This window comes from Apis florea, unplaced genomic scaffold (assembly GCF_048593485.1).
Source record: "Apis florea isolate Af1SG1 unplaced genomic scaffold, ASM4859348v1 contig_1789_pilon, whole genome shotgun sequence".
In the NCBI taxonomy this organism is placed as follows: domain Eukaryota; kingdom Metazoa; phylum Arthropoda; class Insecta; order Hymenoptera; family Apidae; genus Apis; species Apis florea.
In genome coordinates, this window is record NW_028256481.1 from 1,157,006 (window position 1) to 1,184,914 (window position 27,909).

The window sequence follows — 27,909 nt, forward strand, 5'->3', positions numbered from 1 at the left end:
GTAAAGAGATATTTTCGTAATTCTATTTCTCAAATTAATCTTTAAATAAGTATTAATTTAAATATTTAGTGATAATTGCAAAAAATTATAAATTTATTACGAATTTTTGAAATTAAATCGAATCGTAATTTATAGTGAGAAATTAAATAGACAATAATATAACTTTGATAATCACATGATTGTTATTTAGGAAATTATAAAAAATACTATGATATTGTTTGATTATATACAGTAAAAGTAATAGTAATTTGACATTAAGAAATTATTATCCATTTTTGTTGTACTATAAAATTTTTTAAATGGCAAATTGTTTGAAACTGCAGGATACTAAAATTAGCATTAGAAAATTTATTTTTAATAATGCTATTGGATTTCATAAATTTTTTTTATTACTATTTTTCTATTATTATTCTTTTGGAATAAGTTTTATGTTCTCATTTCAATATAAAAAATATAATTCATTTCACCCTTATACCAAAATACCATTATAAAGAAGTTGAATGAAATATGAAATTCTGTCATTTTTTTTTAAATATATTTTTTTGACATTAAATCCAACTTATTGTTACGCTAAACATTTGAAAAATTTTTTAATGAAAAAAAATTTATCATTCGTGATAATCGATAAAAATAAAATCTTTAAAAAGAAAAATGGTAAAAAAACTTGCTTTTTTTATAATACATGAAAGATAATATGTTTTAAATTATAAAAATATAATAATCAATATTTGAACATTTTTTCAGATGTACCAAAATTGAGACAATCCGACATAAATTTTGCACTAACTGCAGTATTAAACACTTTGTGGCCACCAACTACAAAAACGGTACCAATAACTGCGCAGAATTTAAAGACAACGACAGATATGAGAGCGGGTAGTTTAACATTTGTAGCGAGAGACTCGAAAACTTTAACTAAAACATCGTTGACCTTGTATCAAGTTGCCTTTCTAGGTGAGCAATTCACTCTTGAATTGAATAACTATTATTTTTAACAATTATATCGAAAAAAATTCATGAATCTTGCAAAATAGAAACAAATATTTATTTACTAATGATTATTAGTATTTCAAATGTATATTTTAATCACTTCATAAAAATATTATCTTTAAATAAGTATTCCATTGTTTCATTCATAAAAGAATAATAATTAAAACTAAGCAATTATTAATTTTAACATTGAGTTACAATATAATATATTGAAGTTAGTATTGCATATATAACTATTGCATAAAACATAATAATATCAATCTATTTTAATTTTTGTAAAAAAAAATTATTTTATATTTAATTAGAATTACATGTGCACTAAAAATTCCATTGAATTTTTGACAAAATTATATATACAATAATATATTACAAATGATATAATAATATGATATGATAATATGAAATAAGAAATGAAGAATAGAACATTAGTCATTTTCAATATTTATTATATTTTAATTAAATAGAAAAAAATTTTATTTACGTCAAATCCAAATAATTAGTATTAAAATAATACTTATGCTTGTATGAATATTTCAAGTTTTTCTTAGTTCTATTGCTTTTTTATATTTTCACCGTAAATATCGTTAATTGTTCCTTGACACGATTTTTCACAGCATTGAAGATAATGACGATATGCTTCGAAACCGAACTGAAGACCGAATGGCCAAAAATCTTACGCACGATGCGTTTACTGAACAAGCGAAACGAGGCTTCCATGTATCTATGGAATTTTATAGAATTCGTAGTTACTCATCGTACCGCGTTGTACATTCAAATGCTACCTTTCATCGTCCACAAGATAGGTCAGGCACCGATCTCGGAACACGAGAGGAACATGCAAACTATCATACGAGCAAAGATCAACGGGGACACTAAAAGCGTGCCAAAGTCGCGTGGAACTCTCCTCGCCGATCTTATACACGAATTGAGGAAACTAAAGGAAGAAATAGAAGATCGAAAATTTGGTTGGTACAATTTATTTATATCAACTGTTTTGAGAAAAAAATCTTGAAAATATCACTTTATTTAAAAAGTGAATATGTGATGATAGACAAAAAATTTGAAGGTTACTTTTTCTCTCGAGATTTTAAGGTTATATATTTTTTTAAGATGGAACTACATATTTTTATCATTAATATAATATCTAATAATATTGCAGAATATCTAATAATATTGAAGTCGAGCAATAATATTATTGATCTTACATTAATCTTGTGATATGATAATGATTTAGATTTAGATGTATATTTAGACATGTATACATTTTCTTTTTTCCTCTACCTTCATTTCATGTTATTTTTGTTATTATATTTAGACGAAACGCAGTCAGAACCAAAGAGGAGTGTCGCGGATATGCATTGTGCGACAGAAGGTCAGCCTCGAACACAGAGATTATCGTTAATCGATCTTTTGACCGGGGATCTTGGATCCAGGAGTCATATGAATCATCAGTCGAATTCAAGCAGTACTATTAAAACAACGCAACCGAGTCAAGTGTCAGCGCCACCAAATGGTATACAAACTGCACGTGGTATGTCATTTTAATTACACACCACTTGTTATTAACCTATATAAATATCTTTTTTGATAGTACAATATTAACTTGTTGATTTAAACGATGATAAAATAAAATCAATAAAATCAATAAAATTATAAAATGATCTAATATATAATATTTGTAAATGTATTATTGTATTATTGATATAAGGTTAAAGACAGATTAAAATATTAATATTAAAACTAATCAAAGTGACTGGTTTCAAATTTTTCACTTTTTTGATTTTTCTATTTTTAATTACATTAAATATCCATTTTCAATTGTCTTAGGATCGAGCACAAGCGGAGGTTCCTCCACTCTTCGTGAAGTTTGCGATGGCGAGCAGCAGCAAGCGGAACAAGCACCAACAGGTATTTCATTTCCTTCGAATTCGAGAAATCACTTCCAAGTTTCAAATATATATATTAAACGGTGCGACTGCAAGCCTCTCATAAATGTTTCGCTGTTTTTCTAAGCGATTTAAGAGATGTCTACCACAGTTGGATCGAGCCATTGTCTATAGGGCACTGCGAGAAAAATTGCAAAGCTCTTGTGACGCCTTTTATTTTTTCGTAAATGATTATGAATATTTATCATATCGTATTCATTTCATTCCCTAACAGCGAGGCTTGCCACGAAACGTCCAAGTTTTCTTAATTTTTCTTCTTTTCTTGTCCATCTTTTTTTGCATAACTGCAATATTTTTATTTCGAAATTTTTATTATTACGTAAATACTTACAGGGAGTGTAAAAAGAAATGTAATTCAAAATTCAGAAATATTGTAGAACTTTCTTTATTAACGAAGTTACTAACAAATAAATAATATATTTATATTTTTAGAAGTCTATAAGAAAAAAATTGAGCCATTTATATTTATTATTGACAAATATATAGTGACAAAAAATATATAGTATATGTATAATAAGAATTTGTACAATTATATTTTATTAAATATAATTTTGTAATTTAAAGTATAAAAAAAAAAAATTAAAATATCACGTTATGAATAATTATGAATTGCAAAAGAATAAAAAAAAGTACAATTAGTGAATTTTCTAATTTTCTAAAAGTTATCAAAGAATTTAAAGTTATTTCAATACTACACATGTACATATACATGATGTAATTTACATAGATAAAAATAAATTTGAAACATTTCATTACACGATATGTATATCAGTGCAAATTATTGAAATAATATTACAATTTCTTTTTTCATTTAAAATTATATCACAGATTATTAACATAAGAGTATATGCATATTATTTATTCATTCGAAACTCTGTTAATAAATTCTACGAAACTTTTATTAAAATTACATTGAATATCGTAATTCTTTCTTTTGCAAATTATTAATAAACAAAGTTCTAAGATGTTTCTCGTCGTCAAATCAATTACTCTACGAATACTTTTCACACTCGCTGTACGTAAATTCGATCTCCATCGCTCACACTTTTTCTTTTTCTTTATTTTCCATTCGTCCGTTCGTCCGGGCATCCCTGTTTGGTCTTTTATTGATCATTGCGTTGCTTCCATTGCTAGCTAGGGGACGGAGGTAAGCGGATACTAAAATAGTAAATTCTGATACGATTTATGAATAAACGTCCTGCTGGTGTGTAACCCTTAATCACGCTTATTTCCACACATCTCGTAATTTTTCATTATATTTACTCACTTTTTCTCCTTCTTTATCTTCCTTTTTCTTTTTTCTTTATCAAACATCTATTGCTACTACTTCTTTCTCTTATTTCCGTGAACAGAGATTCGACCAGACCACTTTGTGTACGTTCAAATGCACGTTAAAGGAGATTACGATTTATCTTTCAATTTTTGAATTTTATGTATTTTTATAAAATACGATAAAAAAATGAAATTGATCGTGTTTCCTTTTGTGATAAATTTGAATTTGAAAATTGTTTTTTATGACTCTATTGTGTACCATGGATATCCTGGATAAACGATCACTTATTGCAGTGCATATTTCATGTGTTATCCATTTTGTATATATTTTTGTGTATTTCCTTTTTTTGTGACGATAAGATGAAGGGTTAAAAAAATAATGTTTAAATCTTCTATATATGATGTAAATGAAAAAAGATACATAATAAGTGAAGGCCTGATTTTGAACACTTGATTAATAGATTAATAAGAATTCCTTTATGTTTTTCATTAATCTTTATAAAATTGTTGAATGAGACATTTGTATTATTGTGCACTTGGTTTATATTTTTGCATGATAAATTGTAACGCTACAAAATTGAAGATAATCAACTTTTAAAATTCAAATTTGTAGTTTGATAATTGAATAATTTTTGTAAATAATTCGTGTTTGTAAAAAAACTGAACAAATATTCAACAAATTAAATTTAAAGAATAAGATATTTTCTACCAAAAGTGTATATTATGTAAAATATATTTGGATTATTGAAAAAGAAATAATTTAAAAATAAATATAATACATTTTTTTTTAAATCTTTGTGATAAGATGGATACAATTATTTTTTTTAAATTTCTTTTTGAAACTTACTTATTAAATATATGAACTATACAGAATGTCATTATTCTTAATAAAAAAATCAAATTTTTAAATCAAAAGTAACTCAAAAACGTAGAATGAGTTTTTTTTAAATAATTAATTAAATTTATCATCTATCACATAAAATTACATGATGTACATAAAAAATATTAAAAATCTTGATTAAAATATCATTGATGCAATAATTATTGGTAAAAATTGATAAATTCATAATTTGATAGCTACAATCATATATTTAATAATTGTTTTTTTGAAGATTAATAAAATACCTAAATATATGTATTCTTATTATTTATTTATTACATTCAATATTTTAAAATTCACAAAATAAAAAATTTATCAAATATAGATTTGAATATATAATAAATTATATTAAATTAATAACTGAAACTTTTATAAAAATCTATCAAAAAATATAAAAAATTGATCAAGTGTCAAAAAAAAATTTGCTTTCATTTATCATTAAATTAGTTATGAATTTCGATCATCACTCACTACTACAATCTGCAAAAAAAAAGAAGAAACAAACGACGAACTTAATTCTATCTCGAAATTTCAATCGAGAAAAGTGAAAATATATAAAAATAATTATTTTGAAAACGAGAAAAATCTCTTTTTCACGGTACATGTTTCGTTAGATTATTCTGTTATTATTGCTATTTTCTCTTACGTTTTCTACACACAATCGTAATAAATATATTCTATATACATGTACATATAGCAGTATTTAGACAATGGTAATGTCCAACAGTTGGTATCCTGTTCATCGTTGCATAGTTGTACTTCACTATAACGTAGTTGCTTCGACTTTCTCGTCTGCTTCCCTTCTTTTACTTGACTCATATATCTCTTTGATTGATAATTGATTCTTTTGCTACAATTTAACACAGTTATTCCTTCTTTATCGAAAAACAAAATACAGCATACATCTCATGTGCGCGTGGGCGTATACGTGTGCTTATTAATTATTCTACACTACTTTCATATTTCTCCATCAATATGTTATACTTATATCTATATTTTTCAATTTTCTTTTTAACGACAGAATTTGACACAAAATTTCTCGGAGGTCTTCCATAATCGAAGCAACCTCGTGAAGAGTTAGAAAAACACTACCTCCTCGTTTATTATCATATTATCATTACACGTACTTAATCGTTCCATTTATTTCAGATCTCTGTGCTGATTAATTTTTATACAGCACATACATTTTTGATACAATGGTGTAAATATTTTTGAAAATATCGTGGATAAGAATAAATACTTTTGCTAAGTTATAAAATTTTTGAAGGTGTATATATGGTTTTTTTTAAAAAGACAAAATTATCAATAATTTTTATTTTTGCTGAAATCTCAATTTTAATAATGTGTAAATACATTTTATCTTTGTAATTATAATTGTAATATACTGTGAAAGAACTATATACAATGAAATTATAAAAGTGTGGATCTAATGATTAATACTTCATAATTTTCTAATGTTATTTATGAATCAGTTTTTAGATATAGATTTTATATTTTTATCTATAAAAAATTCCATTCTTTCATTGCTAAAATTCATAGAAATAATTATAATATCTTTAATGTCTTTAAAAATATAAAAATATAAGTATCTACACTTTTTTTTTTTTTTTTTGATAGCATTATGAAAATTTCATTTTTCTTTTCTTTAATCCTGGCTTAGTTAAAACGTACACAATTTAAATATGAGTCAAAAATGATCTGCCTCATCTATTTTTCCGATTGATTAGAAAATTAGAAGAAAAAAAAAAAGTATTTTTTCAATCCATCGTAGTTTTCAAAACATTTGTACCGAAAAAATGAAATGGGATATCTCCTTTATCACGATGATTTTTCATTAAATTGAAACGATTCAGCAGAATTCATTTGATCGTAAACGATATTTCGGCATAACAAATAACATGGTCACCCGGTATGATTCACTTGTCGTCTCTCCCTTCATTCTAGACGTTAAATGTGGCATGTTTCAGATAGATCCCAACCATCTTCTACTAGCGATGAACGTAACCATGTAAAGCCTCATCCTATATTAACTCATCAAAAGGCGCCAAAACTGCGCTTTCTCTCTTCCGTAGAGTTTAGGCACTCATCAGGTAAATCTCGAGCCCCTACTGTAAATAAATAAGTTTTAGTTGTGACCGACCGTCGGTAATATTCGATTTTTCGAAAATTAGTACGTTAGATTTACGAGAATAGTGTATTGCATCATAGAGATATTTTTACAGTAATTTTCAGGGAGAATAGGAATCATTCTATTAATGAATTTGTGCAAATTAGAGATTATTTGTTATTAGAAAATATTCAAGAAGACAATTAACGATGAATAATGTATAATAAATATATAAATGGAAAGAAAATATTCCGAAAACAAAAATATGAAGTTAAGTTATTGAAATTTTGAATAAAATTTCAGGATAAGTTGATTTAATTTGGAAAAAATATTTCAAATATTAAAAATAGCTTTGTATCGTCGCTGAATAATTTATTTCGACGCTTATAACGTTGCTTTTTAAAATTTTCTCTATGAATATGTTATTTATATTGCATTAAAATTTTTGAAAATTAAGAAAATTTAAACAGCTTATAATGCTTGCTTATAATACTCTATTTTTAGGAATTGATATTTTGCAAAATTATGCCTTTAATAAACGTTGTTACATGTATGGATCCATTTTATAAATACGCACATGTATATATCTGCAATTGTAGAAATAATACAAATAATAGCTTGAAATTATTATTTTTTTTTTTAGTTAAAATTCTAAATTTTATAAATTTTATCGAAACATAAAATTAAATTAAAAATACAGAAGATGTAAATACATTTATTTCATTCATCTCATTATCTCATTCATTGTAAATATAAATAAATAGAAGAAAAATATCATTACTAATATAACACTAATACTTGCATAATAACACTATTTTCGTATTTCGTTATATTTTCTATAATATTGAAATATGTGATATAAATAATTATTAGCATGTTTAATTATTTTCTGCTATCATCATTATCATATATCACGTTTCATTTCATTTTCATTTACGTAATATTTCTTGTCAAAAACACATCATCTTTTTTAACGTATTTACATTATACTTATCATCTTGGTGATAACAAATACATAGAAGATAGAAATATTTTTATTTAAAAAGGATTAATATTATCGATAGGAAAAAAATATAAATTGAATTTCTTAATTAAATAATTTACACATAATGAATGTATTATTAATAATAAGAGAAAACTACAATTAAAAATTAACAAATTTATTATATATTTATGAAAAATAACATTATAACAATTTAAGAAAGAAAAGTGAAATATTGAAATACATTTACAATATTATCTTTTTACAATCTTGTTACAATATTTAAAATGTATTCAAAGGAAAATCTTTTGGAGGAGATTTAAAGGTCAACACAAAGTTGATGTACAAAAATAGAGACTTATTTATTAAGTTATAAGCTATTTAAATTTACGTTAAAGCTAGTGTTTCACATCTAATCCAAACTTCAATTGCTTATAACTTAAATAAATCTCAATTTTAAATTGTTTTTCTAGAAATTCTTCAAAGATATTACAATATATTAATATATTCTGTTACAAGAGAGAGTTAATTAATATTATTTAACAAATGAATATAATAAAATCACATTTATTAAAAAAAAATTGTTAATATCTAATGGGGGAAATGTAAACAAGTATTGATCAGTATACTGAACTCTCTCTTATGTCCTTAGAGCTTAAATAAAATCAGACTAGCTATTTTCTAAGAATTTCGAAGATACATTTTAATTAAAAAGAACAGAATAATAGTAATTTGTATCTAAAGATATATTTTTCATTTTTATTAATTTTCTGATTCGTTATTTTTTATTTTTTATTCCCCTCGTAAATATTTATAAGATATTTAATTTTGACTTTAAAGAGCTCATTGTTATATAAAAAAAAATCGATGTGTATGACACAGAAAATTACAAGAAAAATTGCAATAATAAATTATTTTGATCATAACGATATTAGAACTAATTCATAATTATTATTTCACATCGATGTAATGTTAATCCTTTTCTATTGTGTATACTTCTACTTCAAAATATTTTCAAACGATTTTCAGACAATAAAAATACTTGAAATAATTACTATTTAAAAAAAAAACACTATATTCTATGCTCTGTATATTATCCCTTTTCAATTACATTTTATCTTCTTCGTATTAAATGCTCGCTGTTCTACAGTCCTTCCAAGCTTATTTTTTCAAATTATAGTAAATGACACATACTTACTTGATATAAATACATACAAATATATTAGATGAGCTTTCAATTCTAAAAATTTTCCTTTTCATTTATTTTTCTTCCTTTATTGGATATGAGCATGATTTTCGATAAATTCACCGAATATTTTAATCTTTTAAAAACAACTCTTAATCAAAATGTATGGTATAAATAATACATTAATGATTAAACGTAACATTACGTATATTACATCGTATGAAATACTTAATATCTCTCAAAATAAAATTATTTCGTTAATTAATAAATTCAATTTACAATATAAAATATAAATATAATATAAATATACTCAATTTGAATTTTTAAATATTATTTTATCCAAATCTATATATTAGATTTAAAAAAATTGAACGATTATTTATCAAATATTTTATTAAGAAAATTTGAATAAAATTTAATATATTCATGTACAATTTCAATTTAAATATTAGATAAAAAAAGAAATTACTATTTGACAAATATTCAGTAGATATAGTGCCATGTTAAGATATCTATATTCCATGAAATACAATTCTTACTTCGCTTTGATTCGAAAAATATACGTCGGATTGCAATTCGTAGTTATGGAAGAGCAGCATGGATAGATTGTAGAATAGAGAGTAGTGTTTCAGATGTGAAGAGAATTGATAACACGTTTTAATTTTATCAGGGGAAACCGTGACGAGCCAACTCAGCCCAACCAGTCCAAACGAAGACAGTTCAGGCGAATCCCGCCCAGACAAACCTCGATTACAACGCTCTATGGGTCAAAGCAAGAAGACTTTCCGATTGAGAAAGAGTCGAAGAAGTCACGTAGAAGTAATGATATACTTACAGAAATAATAGAATATCGATTTAATAATAGAGACAGATCTAAATCTAATTTTTAGATTCGTAAAATTCCAAATTTTGCATGGAATTCAAAAATTGAGAATAATTACTTTTTTTTCTAATTTTTTTTTAAAGATATAATTTAAGAGATTTCATCAAAACTAAAATTTTAACAAATCTCGATTAATTTATAAAATTTTTCAAATTTAAATTCATACAATTAATCGCTATAATAATAACTATCTTTTTTAATTTTACGTTTTCATTCAAATTCAATTGGATTATTATTATGCAAATTTTACCATCACAATATTCTCATGAATTAATTATGCAAATTTTTTATTTCTAATTTTAAAAATAAAATTTATTAAAATTATAGTTTTGAACGAAATAAATGTTCGAGATTTCCATTACATCGAATGTGTTATCAAATTATTAAAATTGTACAATGACTTAAAAATTTACTTTACAGGCAGTGCAAGTGAAATCAGAACAAAGTAACAATATATCACAGCCGCAAACTTCTCAACCATCGATACTAACGCCACCTACACCAGTGATGGAACCGTCGAGCTTCAGTATCCCTTCCGACTCATCGTCCATTCGTTCGAGAAGAAGTTCTTCCATCCGTCAATCTGATTGCGAGAAAGGTGGTAATCTGCTCAACGATCAACAACTTCACGCCACGCTTCATTATCATCATCATCATCATCATCATCACCATCATCATCTCCACCTCCAAACGTCGGACGCCTCGTGGGACGAGGATACATCCAGTACGTCCGGTTATCGTGAGTCGTACAGTATGCAATTGGTGTCGCTAGAGAGCAGCAACAATAACACACGTCCAATTCAAGCACCGCCTTTGGCGTCGCCAGACTTGAACGACATGCCCTCGACTAGTAGCACTACGACTCACGTTTTCGAGGGAAGCTCGCCTGATTGCTCCATAAACGGTAGCGGGGGAGAGAAAACTGCTTTGTTGACGGCTAGCCAGAGAACAACTTCTCAACATTCCCTGCTCATGGTTTTTCCGAATCAAGACGAAGATACGTTGATATAGACTTGTTATGGATATCTATATATACACTATACACGAGGAGACTGACTAGAGAAACATAACCTCTAATTGCTAACGAAGTCTCGGTAATAGAGAGAAGTTGGCTAAAAGTTTATTTGGTTTCTTTGCATGAAGGAATATATATTTGTTACTGTTAAATTATATTTCGAACAGGATTTTATAAAACATATGAGATATGTTGAACTATATAAAGACAGTGTTATTTGATCACTATAATTGAACAAAAATTATCTTCTATGTAATAATATTTTATAAGTTGTTGAAAATCTAAATCAAAACATTTGTTGAAGTATAAGTAGTCGAAAATTATTTAAACAATATTATTTTCAAAGAATTTATAAATTTTTATTTGGTAATTTATAATAAATAATATAATTTTTATTTTCAATAAATCATTAAGCAAATATTTTTAATTTGTTCATTTATATTATTTATATATTCATTATATTTTTATTGCAAATATTTATATATTTCAATTTATATATTTATTTTAAAATCTAATAACTTATCTAAAAAAAAAGTATTATAAAATGATATAAAGTTGAAGAAAGTTAAATTGTTAAAAAAATTTTTACAAAAAAATAAATTAATTTCAAAACTCTTGTAGCATCTGAAAAATTAATCTTGCAGGAGAAACTCAATTTAATTATTTAAATTTAGAAGATTGGATGCAAGTTTTTTCTGTTAAAAAATAATATAATTTTGATTTTTTTTGTTCCTAATTTAGAATTAAATGAAATAATCATTTTTATGTATTATTTGTATATATTATATATATATATATTATTTACAATTTCAATCTAAAATATATATCTGTTTTATATATTTATCTATCTATTTATCTATAGGAAAAAATTTTACTTTTTTCCACATACACAATGAACATGCAAGATAAAGCGTTAGCAATTAAAGGTTGAATCGAAACACGATAACGTAGAGAATTTCGTAACGTAGATCGATTACGAATTAACGAAACGATTTAATATACAGTGTTCAGAGTTTTCAATAATAATAATAATGTTCTCCGTTGACCGGAAAGACCAATTAAAAATACATATGTTGAGAGCCTATCTTGTGGTCACGAAATATGTACTTTGTAATACTTCGATGAGCGTAATGAAATTACCGGACCACGTGGACGATTAGGCCTAAATATTTGTATGTTGACGACTCTGTAAAAAAAAAAAAAAAAAAAAAAAAAAAAATACGTTTGAAATAAAAATACTTTACGAGAATTACAATGAATATTCTCTTTATTGTTATTAGTAATTTCTTATCATTTTGAACGTGAGAAATGTTGGTAATTATTTAAAATAATGATTATCTTATTGATTTTGACGACCTCGATTTTGAAGTATATTATCATTCTGAGAGACAAAAATGTTAGAATGTTAAGGGAATCAGAACTTCATTTTCTTATTTTAATTTTAATTTCATTTTTTATATGTTTTCCTAAATTTTCTAAATAAGAAAACTTTCTTTATTTTATAATTTAATAAAATATTTATTTTTTCACATTTCATATCAGAAATTGAAACTATATGTTCTAATATCAATTTCACAGATTTTGCTGAATAATAAAAAGAAAAATGTATATATATATTTTCACCTTATGCTAATTTATAAAAAAAAAAAATAAATAAAAAAATGAAAAAGAAAAATATTTTCCTTATTCAAAATTTAATAAAATATTCATTTTCATTATTTCACATTTCATACCAGAAAATAAAATTATACAAATTCTAATATATAGGTTAATTATAAATATTTCTTCTTCTTTTTTATAAATTTTTTTCATTATTAACAATTTCATCATTTGTGTCGTGGTAAATCTAAACTAAGATCGGCAAGAACGTATGACACTGCAGCAAAAAAGGCTGTTCCTTTGTCAAGAGCTTCTGGATCCTCGACCAACATATTATCAGCGTTCGAGTGATGATAATAAAAGTACTTATCGTTTTGAGTCCAGAGAGAACCTCCTGGTACGCCTTCGTTTACCCAAGTAGAAATATCGGGTCCTTGGTTGGGACTACGAACTGTCATATTTTCCACAGGAGAGAAGAAACTAAAGAAAGTAAAGCAAATTGAAAAAAATGGAACATTTGCTTGTTACAATATTTTTAATGAATTTTACTTAATTTAATTTTATAAACTAACGTCATAATCCTTTGTAAGATGCATCCAACTACATCTGTACCGGTATATTCAATGCCTAAAGGCGCGAACGTGCCTGCATCCGATTCCATTACAAATTGTAAATTATTTTGTTCAGATTTATGAATCTTGATGAAATCCAAAGCTCCTATGTATCCCATTTCTTCTGCTGTCCACATGATCAATCTATCATTAAAATTAATTTTTAAATAATTTAATTAAATATCTTAAATTTTAGTATTTTTCGCTTTAAACAATTATAAATGAATATAATTATATATTATAATGTATAATAAAGAATTATTAGAAATACTTTTAATTAAAAACGACGAATCAATATGATTAAAAAATTGTAAGAACCGACGTGAGTGGAAATGACATGATTGGACTTTTTCATTTAATTCATGAAATCAATATTATACAACTGTATATTTTTTTATGTTAATTAATATATCGACAACTTATCACGATATTGTTTTTTCTTGATCTTGATTCATTTAAAAAAAAAATATTCGCAATATTATTTTCGACGAATATAATAATAAAATTCGTTTATAAAATTTACATATTATCATATATGAATACAAAATATAAATTGATTCAAAAAAGATTAAGATTTAGAAGTACAAATATTATTCCTAAATAAGATATAATTTATTATATTCGATTTTAATCCATTCTAGTTTATTAAAATAATTTCTATATATTATTTCTATATATTTCTATATCGATTGAATAAACGTAATTCTTTTTTTAATTAGTATTACAAATATTTTTAATATAAAATAACTTGAGTATTATTAGTTTAAAATTAATATCATTCAATTTGAATCAATTTTACCTTATTGTTCGTCGTGGTCTGTAATTAAGATGTTTCAATAGTTTCACAGCTTGCCACGAAACGAATGCACCACCACCATCGTCCATTGCTCCTTGGCCAACATCCCAACTATCGATATGGCCAGAAACAACGACAATCTTTTCAGGATTTGCGGAACCTTGCAAATCGGCAATTACATTTCGCGATACTGTGGATGGCAGATTTTTCGCTTCCATTTTCAGATTGATTTCGAGCACTTCACCTGAAATAAATGAATATGAAAAAAAATTTTTTTTAATTTTTTGAAAAAGTAAAAATTTCTATACTTCCAAAATGATATATATATTTCTAAAATTTCTAAAGATGATTAGGATTTTAAAAAATTTTTAATTGTCGAATCAGAGTCTAATTTATAGAAGTAATTCAAAATATTCTAAATCTAATTATCCAATTAAATTTAATTAAAATGATAAGATATTTTGGAATGATATTGATTGTAAAACGCAAGATATCATTTTTCATGACTAATAATGTTGAAATCTAGATGATGACTATGTTAGAAAACTTATAGAAATTTAGAATTTATTAATAATTTAAAATTTTTAAATGACACTTACTTATGTTTTTTCATTCAAATCACATTATTAATTAAAATGTTAAAACATCATAAAAATTGGATAATTAAATTCAACATTATATAGATAATATCAAGCAAAATCTAGTTATAATAAAATACCTAATTATATTAAAGATTTGCAAATATTTATAATCATTGATATCTATTATTTTAAAATAACTATTGTTGCATATTTAAAAATGATAAACGATTATTTACCTCTGTTCGCCATTCTTCTCAACAAAGTAGCATCTTCGACAGTGATGGAGGCCACTGGAATCTTAGTCACATTCTCACCGTACTCTTGATAACCCGTATGGGGAGTGTACAACGAATATGGCGTAACTGATCTAACTAAAGCAGCGACAGCCCCATATTTCGAGGCTTGCGTCGCTCCATTCCTTCGATACTTCACAGTTTCACCGTATGAAACAAATTTCTGGTTATAAACGACGATCTTTCCAGGTACCTAAAAAAAAAAAAAATAGAATTACGTTCGAAAGAAATGAAATAATAATAATAATAATATAATAATAATAATAATAGTTCTCATATTTCTGGAAATGCGTTTACTTCATGTTTTCTGCTGTCCAATTCCTCGAAACTGTCCACAACGATGGCCTCCGCGGTTATTCCTTCGGGTGGGGTGCCGACGCTGGTGCCTAATCCCAGAATAGCAATATTCTTTTGCCTCGGTTTCAAAAGGATTGCAGATTCTCTTCCTCTGAAAAGAAAAAAGATCGTTTAATTTTTTCAGTTCTCGTTGAAGATACATTTTTTTTTCAGACAGAATTTTTAGACTCTCTCTATTAAGAATATTATATGATCAATGAAACGATTTCAATGGCGGAATAACATTACCTGACCCAATGTGGCACGGTAACAGGTTCACCGTGGACGTTCTCTAATCCATACTCGATGGATTTATTCAGCACATAGTCGATGGAACGTTCCAACTCCTCAGATCCGGTTGGTCTAGGACCAAACTTGTCAGTAAAATAAGCTAATTCGTTCCACGTGGTTCCTTTGAACGATCCATTCAAGGCTTCGTTCATTATGGCACGAACTACTGGCTCGTAGGAATCTATTTCGTGTAACAAGCTTTGCGGTAGTTGACATGAAATAACACTCTCAACTTCGCGATTACCCGCTGCTAATATTGATAATCGGAGGAGCCATACAGCAATTAGAAGCTTCGTGGATAGCAACATGTTGTCGTGTAATTTCTGCTGGAAAGATTTTATTTTTCTCAAATTAATAGTTTCTAAGAGAAACAATGTAATTTTGTAATTTGCGTATAATGATATGACTTTTTTTCTATAATTCATAATTTTTAATAGGGAACAAAAGTTACTTTTCTTTTTATAATTATTATTATAATTACATCATTATAATTTAAATTTCATTTAAAACGAATTAATTTTTTAAGATGTAAATTATCTAAAGTTATTATCTGTATTGATTTTATTTATCAATTTTCAGTAATTTTTGTTTCATCCTTTCTTGCTTATTAATAATTTTAGATCAAGATTAGATTTAGAGAAGATTGAAGAAAATGATTATTTTCAAATATTCTTTATTATATTATGAACATTATTTTATATATTCATTTTGAAACACCAAAAAATGGTTATGATATAAAAATAGAAGAAAATATAATGTTGTATGTGTGTATATAATGTTAAATGTTACAATTGAAATAAAAATAAGGTATAAATCCTTAAATACTTCACCTTAAATATTAATTTTCAAAATTATTTTTCGCACTCAAAATCTAAAAAATTAAATACAAATTTGTTCACTATTAAAATCATATAATCATTAGATTTATTTGTTCCATTTTACAATTATTTGATCAATAATACACTCTATTAATATTACATAAAACTAATTTCTATTATAATTCCTTATAATTGTAATTTATCGGATATTTCATACAGCTCGTAGCTCAATCGTAACTGACATAAATAATATGTGATGCATACTTATATAGATAAAATAACTAAAGATAAAGCTAAAAAAACGTTGAAAAAATATTAAAAGAGATAAGAAATTTGAAAAATGAAGAAAAATTTTAACAAATTGACAGACCTCACTCGTGTATCATCTTCAAAATATAGTAGAGATAAAATGAAGTTAAACAATATCAAAAATGTGTATATTTTGAACAATATAAGCACTTTAAATTGCTTATCGATTACTCAGATTGATTCAAATATATGTTGTTCCAAAAATACGGGAACATTTATTGATTGAAAATTCTTGAGATAATTTCAAGCAATATTTTCTCTTGCAAAAACTATTGTTAACGAGTTTTTATTAACAAAAAACTGGTTAATCACAGAGTAACTTAATCGAACCGCGACGGCTATATGCTGTTGATCAAACACGAAATCCAAACAACATGTAACGAAAAAAGTATATTGAATATTAGATAGTATTATTCACTGTTCGTGATATAATTCGTTGTAATTTTTGATCGATAAAGAAATATTTATAATTTATCTATACTTTTTAAACTTGTTCATGCTCATCAGTAGCACATAGCCAACGCTCGACTAAACTATGCGCTCCGTGATTGGCCAGTGTTTTAGTGTTATAGTAATGAAAGTTTTTGCAAAGAAAAATGAAAAGGATCTTCAATTTATTTCAGGATTAATTAACGTTCTCACATTTTTGAGACACTTTGTATCGCAATATGCAAATTTAGATATTTTTAAGATAGAAAAATCATAATGACAGATATTTCGTTTCATTCGCTTTAAGATTTCTGAGATCACCACTATTCAATTTCTGGTGATATAATGATAGAATCGATTTTTTATCAAGGTTTTTATCTAGCATCAATAATTAGAATTCTAAATTTAAATCTACGTCAATGGCATACACAAAGTTCATATCTCATTTCGTTTCAGTATATCTCGTTTATTTTTAATTAATAATATTTAATTAAAAGATAACATAATTGTTTATGAATGATAACAATTGGCGTATTCTATGTTTATAATCGTACAGAGGATTGATTATTACATTACAATCAATTAAATTCGCATTTGTTGTCAAACTTTTCATGTTCTCCACAATGCTATAAATTATTTTATAAATTAAGTGATGTAAAGAATTTTTTAATGTGATATATTTATATCATATTATGAAGTATTGATTTAATTTGCACAACTGATGAGATAATTAAAACAATTTAATTTTAAATACATTTTATTTATAATTAAATAATATTGTTTGTATAATTGATAATACAATTAAAGTCAGTTCAAGAAATTGAAACATTTGTGTCATATTCTTATAATGACTTGGGATTTTTATTTTTTAGATGATGCATTTGCACGATTTCTCGATTTTGACATTATTATTAATATTAATGTAACTTTTAAGTATTAGTATTACCTTCCTTAATTAAAATGACTTATTTAGTATTTGGAAAAAAAAAGTGAAAGCTAATTTTTTCTTATTTTCCATGTTCTTATTAGGAAATGTAAATTAGATAAATAAATTTTAGATTTTTAAAAGAATATTTAATTTTAAAAATGTAAGCATAGAAGTATAGAACTTGTAATATTTCAAAATAGAATAATTTATAATTAATATTAGAATTTCTAATTTGCATGAATATTTTTTCCAAATTTTTTGTTAAAGTAAACATTTTTATCTACTTTGTTTCTAATTTTGAAGTGTAATTTAATATTTTTTCTATTGATAAAAAAAATTTCTTTGTAAATGAAATACTTGAAAGAAACATTTCAAATAATATTGAAAATAAGAAGAAAATTTTTGAATATTCTTTTCGAAATTAAAAACATATCTTTTAATTAAAATAAATAAATTAATATATATGTTAAAATTTATTTTTTAAACAAATTATTAAGTTTTAATTTAATAATGTTAAGAATTTAAAAAATAAGTCAAACATATAATAATCGATACAAAAAAAGATTTAAATATTTTAATTAAATAGACATGACTCACTAATAATACGTACATACATTACACGTTCAAAACGAACTTCACACGTTGAATGTTCGAATGAAACTAATCCTTGTAATGTAGAATAAGAAACTTGTTCCTTGTAAATTAATAAGCAGTACATATATCAAAGTGGATCAGGTTTTCTCAGGTGTTTGACCCTTTCAAAGTATAACATGACATTGTTGAAGAATGATGAATATGAGGAATCTAAGAAATATTGCTATGAATACTAAATAAATTTGTTTCGAATATGTTAATGTATTAAATAAACCGTGCATATCTCAAAATTGATATAAAAAGTTATTTGTCTACATTATGTTATTAACAATTACAATTCTAAAAATATTTTGAAAATCCTCAAGCTCTAAATAAAAAGAATATCCTTTTAAGGAAAATTTAATTAAATTAAATTATCGTAACAGCAAGTAAAATAAGTTTGGAATCTAACCATAAGCAATTATTATTATAAATAAATAAAAATAAATTTATATCATCACAATAATTCCAACAAGATATTTGTGCAAATTATTATTTAGCTTTTCAATCACAATAATATCAAAAAATTTCAAGATTCGAAAACTTTTTGAATTTCGATATTTTTTTTTCAGATTAAAATATCTAATACAAAAGTTTTGCAATCTCAATAGAATATCAATTCCAATATCAAAGTAATTCATTTTTTTTATTTCCTTTACTTTGTACAATTCAAATTATACGAATTTTTTAATACCAAAGTGTGTCAATATCGAACACTTTCTTTACATTCTCTGTTACAATTATTACCAATATCAACAACATGAATAGCGTCATTTGTGTCGTGGAAGATCAATACTGAGATCTGCAAGTACATAAGCCAATGCTGCAAATAAGGCAGTCCCTCTATCGAGAGCTTCTGGATCCTCGACCAACATAGTATCAGCGTTCGTGTGATGGTAATAAAAGTATTTATCGTCTTGAGTCCAGAGAGAACCTCCTGGTATACCTGCTTTTACCCAATAATCGATATCTGGGCCATCGTTCGGACTTCGAAGTTTCAATTCTCCCATACTTGAGAAGAGTCTAAAGATAAAACAGATCGAGACGATTAGATGCTAGCAGACAGAGTTTATATGATAAATGAAATTCTGTTTTGTTTAAACTGACTTTAAAATTTCTTCGAGAATGAATTTTACTTCTTGCGTTCCAGTAAATGCGATGCCCAAAGGTTTGAACGTGCCTAAATCAGATTCCATCACAAATTGTAAGTTTTTCTCCTCTTTTTTGTGATTTCTGATGTATTGCCTGGCTCCTATCATTCCAAATTCTTCGGCCGTCCACATGATCAGTCTATAATTGTTATTAATTTTACATATAATTTCACGTATATATTTGAAAGAATGAAAAATGTCAATAAAATTTTATATTTAAATAATTTTATGTGAGTTAAATAATTATTCATTAGATTAGTTCTACGTAGAAAGAAAAACAAAATATTTCAATATCGATGAAAAATAATGTAGATTGTTCATTCTTGAAATTTAATTTCAAAATTTAAACTCACTCTTTAATTATTTTTTCTTTTTTTTGTAAATTATTGCGTTAGATTTCGAATTACCAATAATGTTTCATAATTTAGATATAAAATTTAATAAGTGATTGAGAAGAAATTGTAGATATATAAAATTTTATTTTTAAATTTTAAAAGTTTTAAAATTTATTAATTTTGTTCAATTTTAATATAATAATTGTTATTTTCTTTTTCGAGAAAGTTTTAATAAATATTTTTTTTAATATAAAGCAACTATAAATGTTAAAATTAATATTTCATTCAATTTGGACAGTTTATAAATCAACTTTACATTCACCTTACTGTTCGTCGTGGCCTGTAATTAAGATGTTTCAATAATTTCAAAGCCTGCCACGAAACGAATGCACCACCACCGTCGTCCATTGCTCCTTGGCCAACATCCCAACTATCGATATGGCCAGAAACAACGACAACTTTCTCAGGATTCGTGGAACCTCGCAATTCGGCAACAACATTTCGCGACATCGTGGATGGTAGATTTTTCGCTTCCATTTTCAAATTGATTTCAATCACTTCACCTAAAAGAGATAAATTACAAATATTCCTACAATCTCGCATTATTGTAAAATATTTACCTTCGTTTTTGATAATAGCAATGCGATTCGAATTATTTTCAATGTTTCCAATCACTTTAAAATTCGAATCACTTTGAAGACTAAGAAAATTCTATCATCACTATAAATCATTTTTATCCCTTAGAAACATTGAAAATTTTGGAAAAAATTAAAGTAGTGATATTTTCAATCTCCCTCGTGGATTAAAAATAATAATTGAATAATTCTTCGAACAGCTTGGAATCTCTTGAGGTTAAAAAATTTCTATCAAATTTCTATGGTGAAAAACTTTAGATTTTGGAAGCTTTGAAAATATTAAAATTATTGTCTTTTGTAAACGAAGTTCAAAACTCTTCGAAAAATTCGAAACTCATTTTGATTATTTATTTAATACAAAATTCTAAGAGATGTTTACCCCTATCAGCCATTCTCCTGAGTAAGCTAGCATCCTCAGCAGTGATACAGGCTACCGGAATCTTACTCACGTTTTGATCGTAACTTTGCATGCCTGTGTGCGGTGTGTACAACGAAAATGGTGAAATTGATTTAATTAAAGCAGCAACAGCCCCGTATTTCGATGCTTTTGACGCTCCTTTGCTTCGATACTTCACCGTTTGACTGTACGTAATATATTTTTCATTAAATACAACGATCTTTCCTGCTATCTAAAATGGTCAAAAAAAAAAAAAAAACCAAATGTATTAAAATGTGTTACAAAGAAACGAAATGTACGGTAGAATTTCGAGTAATGCAATACTTCTATAACGTAAACTAAAAATTACTATTGCTTTCTTATAATATGATTAATTTCTTAGATCATGGTGGATTAAAAAAATGTTCCATCTTTTTTGTGTATGATGAAGTTTCTTTCAACTTAAAAATTAAAAAATTTAAATAATCAATAAAATATAAATTGTATAATATGGAATTGTTATTCCACTTTATAATCAAATATGATATAATCAATTGATTTATTTATTCGTTTTGTTTATTTTATGTGATTTGATATGCTTAACAATTGAAATAATTCTATTTTTATTAAAATAAAATTTTAAGAAAAATTGAAAAATGATAATGATATGATCAAAGAATAGAGAAATTTTGAAACTGAAGAAAATACAAAGTTTAAAATTTAATTTTAAATTTTGCTTTTTCTATTTCGAGCTATTCTATGCATGCAATTAAACAATTATTTATTAAATTTTAAGTTTTATCTTTCTGCTTCTAATTTCCTATGGAAAAAAAAATAATAATATATTTCTCGTATTATTATAAGAAATCCTACTATCGTTTTAAAAAAGTAGAGAAACATATTTACTTCATTTTTTCTTTTGTCAAGTTCTTCGAAACTGTTCACAACAATAACTTGAGCTGTAATTCCTTCAGGTGAAGTACCAATGCTGGTACCTAATCCTAGAAGTGCAATGTCTTTCATTCTTGGTTTCAGAAGAGTTGCTGATTCTTTTCCTCTGGAAAATAAACGTTTTGATTGCAATACATTTTTGTATTACTTGATAGAAAAATAAGATACAAGAATATACAATATATTTTATCTAACTTTGTTATGTTATAATAGAACATTGATTGTCTTGAACTAATTAGAAGATACAAATACTGTTAGATATACTAATTTAAATATATCTTAATATAATAAAAAATCAATAGTATGTTAATTAATTTAAAATTAACAATTCACTGTTATTTTTTATTATTATTTTTTAAGACCTTATTTCTACAGTTTCAATGAATAAAATTACTTTACCTGATCCAACGTGGCACGGTAACAGGTTCACCATGGACGTTATCTAATCCATATTCGATAGACTTATTCAACACATAGTCGATGGAACATTCCAGCACCTCAGAACCGGACAATCTAGGACCAAACGTGTCAGTAAAATAAGCTAATTCGTTCCATGTGGTTCCTTTGAACGATCCAAATAAAGTTTCATTTATTATTGCACGAACCACTGGTTCGTAACAACTTATCTCTCGCATGAGATGATACGAATTAACGCTATTTCTTTCTTCGTTGTTAATTGCTATGACAAATCGTAACCGGAAGAGCAATGTTACGATTAGAAATTTCAAGGACAGTGACATATTGTCGAATGAATATCTACGAGTTTTGCTGAAAAATAATAAGAAATTTTATGAGTAAATGATATATTGTCAAATCAATGTTTACAAGTTTTATTAAAAATAATTGTTTATATTAATTTTCACTCTTTATATATGCTATCTTCTTATCATGTTGAAGCATGTTCTTGTCATTAAAAGCAAATTATATTTGTATATTAAAATAAGTAAAGAATTTGTTTTATATTTTAAAACTAATTAATTAATATATTACTGATTCATATAATGATGTAATCATAATTCATAAAAGATATAATTCAATCAAGATATTTGATTATCTAACTACTTCTTTTAATTAATAGATCTCTTAATTATTCTCTCAATGAATTGGTTAGTTTTAGTTGTTTTATTTAATACTTCATCTGCTTTTATTATAATAGAATTAATTCTATATTACATTGTTGTTGAAAGACAAAGAATTGAAAATAATTTAATTTAAATTAATGTACTGAGTGTTTACATTATTTTTTTTCAATTTTTTTTTTGTTATAATTTATCAGAAAAATGGAAACAAAAGTTTCATATTATTTATACCATTTGTACAATGATAATATCAGATCTGAATAATATTATTTAAAATAAGAAACAAAAATATTTGCACAAAATTATTTCAATTTAAATTTAAATGAAATTAATTTTAAATAATAATTTATTCTTTTTTTTTTAACTGTGTTAAATGCAATTAATTTAGAATAATAATTTGTTCCCATATTATTCTTTATCCTAAAAAGTAATTTTAGAGTTTAAATCAAGTATAAAAATATACAAAAATAAATCTGTCATAAATTTTTCAAATTATAAGCAATTTAATTTTGCTCTTGTCAAGTTCCATCTTTATCTTGTCTCTGACACACTACTTCAAATAATTATTTTCAATTCATTTTCTTTTCAATTAATTTGTCAGTTTTTATTTCAAATTCTATATCTATTTTATTTTATTATATCAATTTTGAATAAACATTTTTTATAAATTATTTTCAACATGTTTTCTTTAAATATTATTATTATTATAAGAAAATTTTAAAATCAATTCATAATTATTTAATATAATATAAAAGAAATTATCAAAATACATGATAAAGTTCATCTAGAAAAGATTACTGAATAAAAGCAACTATATGATTTTATTTTTTTTATTTTATTTAAAAGATTAAGAAAAAAATTGAAGATAAATATTAAAAAAGAAATTTTTTTAAAAAACTATAAAAATAGAATTTGTTAGTAATTGTAGATTGGCAAACTTTTATAAGATTTTTTTGTTAAATAAATTAAAATATCAAAAAACCTTTTAATTAGCGATAATTTAAATAAATAAAATATTTAGAATAAAAATCAATATTTGAAATATATCAAACTACATAATTAAATTTATATGTATTCATAATTCAATATCTTATTTCTTCAATTAATCTTTTAATGTAATGTAATTTTAAGGTTAAATATATCAGCAAAAAAATTATTGTTTTCAATTAGATATAATTGATAAGCAATGCATTCCGTCATACAAAATTGATTTTTATTAATCACTTATATGTTTAACTTATCAAATAATAGTACCTCTCATAACGGTGCATCGATTGTAATTTATATGACATAACGAAATATGATATTTAATATATATTTATACTGATAAAATATGAAATTAAATATTTAAAAAAATATATATTCAAATAAACTTCTTTTTAACATTAAAATATTCAAACACTTTTTCAACATTATACTTTCATAATTACCTAAATGTAAATAAAACGAAGTTAGTTAAATGTATGTACGTAAATATTTGCAACAGTATATCAACTGAAGTCACCAGTTAACTAACGAGTCATCAGACGGATTCAAACATATATACATATATAGTATATATGGCAATATGGAGGGGATCGAAGAAACCGTTAATAAAGAAGGAAGTAATAATAATCGTTCGTGTAGAATGCTTATATTCTATTCACAAAACTAATTCAAATTATATAGAATCTAAGAATGAAAAATTTGAAGTTTTCAGATCACGATATAAAAAATAAATTATATGTTAAATCTTATATTATATCTCATTTGTTTCAGTTATTTGTGGAATTCATATATAATAAAATGACACAAATAATTCTTCACTGGTTGCATTACAAATCAGCATTCCTCCCATTACTTAACTTCTTACCAACTCTATATTCACATTATCGATGGATCTAACAATAAATATATCACAAGTAGATTTAAATTTTTTTAAAAAAGATGAAAAATTGTAATTAATCAGGATGAATTTCTAATTCACAATAATCTTTAAGCAGTAAGATCTAAAAAATCATTATTATTTATTATCAATTATGATATCGAGAATGAGATAAATACAATTATATTATTATTTTATGAGAAATAATTGGCTACGAATTATATTTTTCATAGATAAAAAATTTATTAAGTTAATGGATAATATTTTTGTTTTAATTCCTAAAATTGTGAAACATAAGCATAAATTTTTACTTTCTATTTTTGAATGACTTAATTTTTAATATTTAAATTATAATACACTAGATGGCAAGAAATACTCTGTAACTTTTTTGAGGTCGATATTTTAAAACGTGTTAGAAAGTCCCATAAGATGTCACTACATATCATATCTATTATATTCTTCATGTATGTCAAAAAACATGCGTTTTATCATTTGTAGATAACAATAGAATAACAATTTTCCATCTATCTATAATAATGATAAAATGTACAAATATTTGTAAATTTGTAATTTATTATAATATAATGTATTTAAAATGTATTTTGAATACATGCGAATAAAATTTTTATTTTTATTTAAAAAAAAATTCGTATGCAACTTTAAATTAAATTTCTTATAATATTATTACAGATAATTTTTTTTATTTAACATTTCAATTTTTAATATTTTTATTTTTTTTTCAAATCTTTATGATTGCAATAAATGAAATCTACAAATTAAAAGTATGAAAATGAAAGATAATTATATAATTATATAATATAATAACTTTTTTATTTTCATTTTCATTAATTCATTAATAATTTATTAAAATTAAACATTATGAGAGTTTCAATGAAAACGAAAATTTTATTATTGTTAATCCGAAATTTTAAATTTACATCTTATTTTCTTTTTTCGAAATATGTATTATTATAATCTTCATTATATTTTAATTTTTAACACAACAAGATTAGAATTTTGATATCATGACCTAATAATGTAGTTTTTTATAAACGTCTCTTAAAATAATAATAATTATAACTAGCGTTTATAGATGGAGATGCATGCAACTCCAACAGATGAAACGAAATAGCTCTTCTAATGTTTTGATTTCCTAATAATGTCCGGCATTTTGCGACCGCCGTTGCTACCGTGGCATCGTAGTTTTGGTATAGTTATTATCCACATAAAGAATAATTCATATAAAAATGCTCGAAACGCGGAAAATTTCAACGATGCGGAACAAAACGTAAATACATGTTCTCTAACGATTGTAAAGACGTGTACTTAGAGCGTAATAACACGCAAATATTTTCTTGTGAATTGTACTTAAGTATATATCAATTCCAGTCACGTATCGACTATTTTACAGATGCTTTCTTTTCGATTCGATTTTTGTAAGGCGATATAGGATACAAGAATACATGTATTGAAGTGAAAATTCAAGTTTTTATAAGACAATAATAAAAATGGATACTCATAAATTGTTTCCATTTTCAATATCAATATAATTTCATTTAAGAATATTTTTTTTCCATATATTATTATTTTTAATTACTTTTTAATTATTGAAGTATAGTTATGAACTTATTCGCGAACAATAATTCCTTTTCAAAAATTTATTAATAAAAGTTGTTGTTGTAATGAATATTTTACAAGTAGAATAATAAAATATATTAACATTTATCATCATTGTTCAATTTATCATTGAATGAAATAATTAAAAATGTTTTAGTTTATAATTAGCATAGAATGCTTAAATGCATTGTATATGAATTTCATATGCAAATATTAATTACATTATATAACTTGTTCTAATTATCAATATATATTTATGCAGAAATATTCAAGTCTAAACTTTTAATATATATATGTCATGTATTTATGATATAACCATCTTGACTCTCTACTTTCCTAATAACGATAATCTCGAAAAGAATCTATCATAATATTGATAATATATTTTAATACTGTTCTCTTTTTTCTTTCTTTTATTCTAGATATTCAATGGAATAAATCATTGCAAAATATATTGAAATCATTTGAATTCAATTTATAAAAAAGAGAATATTCATTTTCAATTTATCTATAGGTATTCGTTTATGTATACTGTACTTCGTATATATATATATATATATATACACAAGTTTATTACAAAATTATCATACAGGATAATCATGTTAAAGATCATCAAGTAAAAAATCTTATGTAGATTAAATATTTTCACTTATATATGTAAATATACGCACAAAGATAATATAAATTTTAATCTTATTTATCCTATTTTCAGAAATCAAGAAGTTTTTTTTATTTAGATTCTATTCTGTTAGTTATAAAAAATATTAAAAAGTATTAAAAAATAGTTTTTTATCAATGAAATATTTAGAAACATAATATTTAAGCATATTTAAATTCAAATAAATAATTCTGTGACTTTTTTATTAGCTTTAACCTACTATTTCAAATTTTCTTAAATAGCTTTATATAACATTAATTTCTATTCCTCCTGGAATATTTCATCTGTCACATAATCATTTGGGAAATTTCATTCTCTTGTTGTCAAAACTTAATTAATGCAAATTTGCAATCGTGAG

At 24.6% G+C, this 27,909-nt stretch overlaps 3 protein-coding genes across 7 annotated transcripts in view; 1 reads left to right on the forward strand and 2 right to left on the reverse strand.

Moving 5' to 3' along the window:
• Positions 1-12,513, forward strand: part of unc80 (unc80, NALCN channel complex subunit) — a 46,326-nt gene extending 33,813 nt beyond the window's left edge. Inside the window, exons 45-51 of the mRNA XM_086910293.1 lie at positions 745-954; positions 1,605-1,955; positions 2,306-2,521; positions 2,818-2,898; positions 7,056-7,178; positions 10,034-10,182; positions 10,667-12,513. Coding sequence (XP_086766419.1) covers positions 745-954; positions 1,605-1,955; positions 2,306-2,521; positions 2,818-2,898; positions 7,056-7,178; positions 10,034-10,182; positions 10,667-11,257 — 1,721 coding nt within the window. The 3' untranslated portion in view covers positions 11,258-12,513. The remainder of the gene's footprint in view (positions 1-744; positions 955-1,604; positions 1,956-2,305; positions 2,522-2,817; positions 2,899-7,055; positions 7,179-10,033; positions 10,183-10,666) is intronic.
• A 425-nt stretch (positions 12,514-12,938) lies between these two features.
• Positions 12,939-18,911, reverse strand: LOC100866394 (carboxypeptidase Q). Of its 4 annotated transcripts, none has more exons than XM_086910306.1 (7): positions 18,863-18,911; positions 15,727-16,094; positions 15,439-15,589; positions 15,085-15,334; positions 14,271-14,511; positions 13,433-13,615; positions 12,939-13,340 (listed from the first exon to the last, which is right to left on the reverse strand). In XM_086910306.1, the coding sequence occupies exons 1-7, from the start codon at positions 18,866-18,868 to the stop codon at positions 13,088-13,090; spliced, it is 1,452 nt and encodes a 483-aa protein (XP_086766432.1). In that variant the 5' UTR covers positions 18,869-18,911; the 3' UTR covers positions 12,939-13,087. The 4 variants fall into 4 exon arrangements, with proteins under 4 accessions (XP_086766432.1, XP_086766446.1, XP_031773743.2 ...); XM_086910320.1 differs by having other exon boundaries at positions 18,867-18,909; XM_031917883.2 differs by lacking the exon at positions 18,863-18,911 and adding an exon at positions 16,599-18,644 and having other exon boundaries at positions 15,727-16,091.
• A 601-nt stretch (positions 18,912-19,512) lies between these two features.
• Positions 19,513-24,962, reverse strand: LOC100866507 (carboxypeptidase Q). 2 transcript variants are annotated; one of them, XM_003696114.4, is made up of 7 exons: positions 24,843-24,962; positions 22,733-23,101; positions 22,289-22,439; positions 21,386-21,635; positions 20,694-20,934; positions 19,993-20,175; positions 19,513-19,908 (listed from the first exon to the last, which is right to left on the reverse strand). In XM_003696114.4, exons 2-7 carry the CDS (start codon positions 23,071-23,073, stop codon positions 19,656-19,658), a joined length of 1,419 nt encoding a protein of 472 aa, XP_003696162.1. In that variant the 5' UTR covers positions 23,074-23,101; positions 24,843-24,962; the 3' UTR covers positions 19,513-19,655. The 2 variants fall into 2 exon arrangements, with proteins under 2 accessions (XP_003696162.1, XP_086766457.1); XM_086910331.1 differs by having other exon boundaries at positions 24,667-24,946.
• Positions 24,963-27,909: the final 2,947 nt, after the last annotated feature.

What these genes read in the sequence shown, in the direction of transcription:
- LOC100866394 (XM_086910306.1), bottom strand. An exon ending in TGGACAGCAGAAAACATGAA is followed by an intron (nt 15,335 to 15,438) that starts GTAAACGCATTT and finishes TTTTTTTTTTAG; the next exon opens with GTACCTGGAAAGATCGTCGT. An exon ending in AGACCACGACGAACAATAAG is followed by an intron (nt 13,616 to 14,270) that starts GTAAAATTGATT and finishes TTTTAATGATAG; the next exon opens with ATTGATCATGTGGACAGCAG.
- LOC100866507 (XM_086910331.1), bottom strand. Translation starts at nt 24,704, where the DNA reads ATGTCATATAAATTACAATCGATGCACCGTTATGAGAG. An exon ending in TCGATGCACCGTTATGAGAG is followed by an intron (nt 23,102 to 24,666) that starts GTACTATTATTT and finishes ATTATTTTTCAG; the next exon opens with CAAAACTCGTAGATATTCAT. An exon ending in ATTCTCGAAGAAATTTTAAA is followed by an intron (nt 19,909 to 19,992) that starts GTCAGTTTAAAC and finishes TTTTATCTTTAG; the next exon opens with ACTCTTCTCAAGTATGGGAG.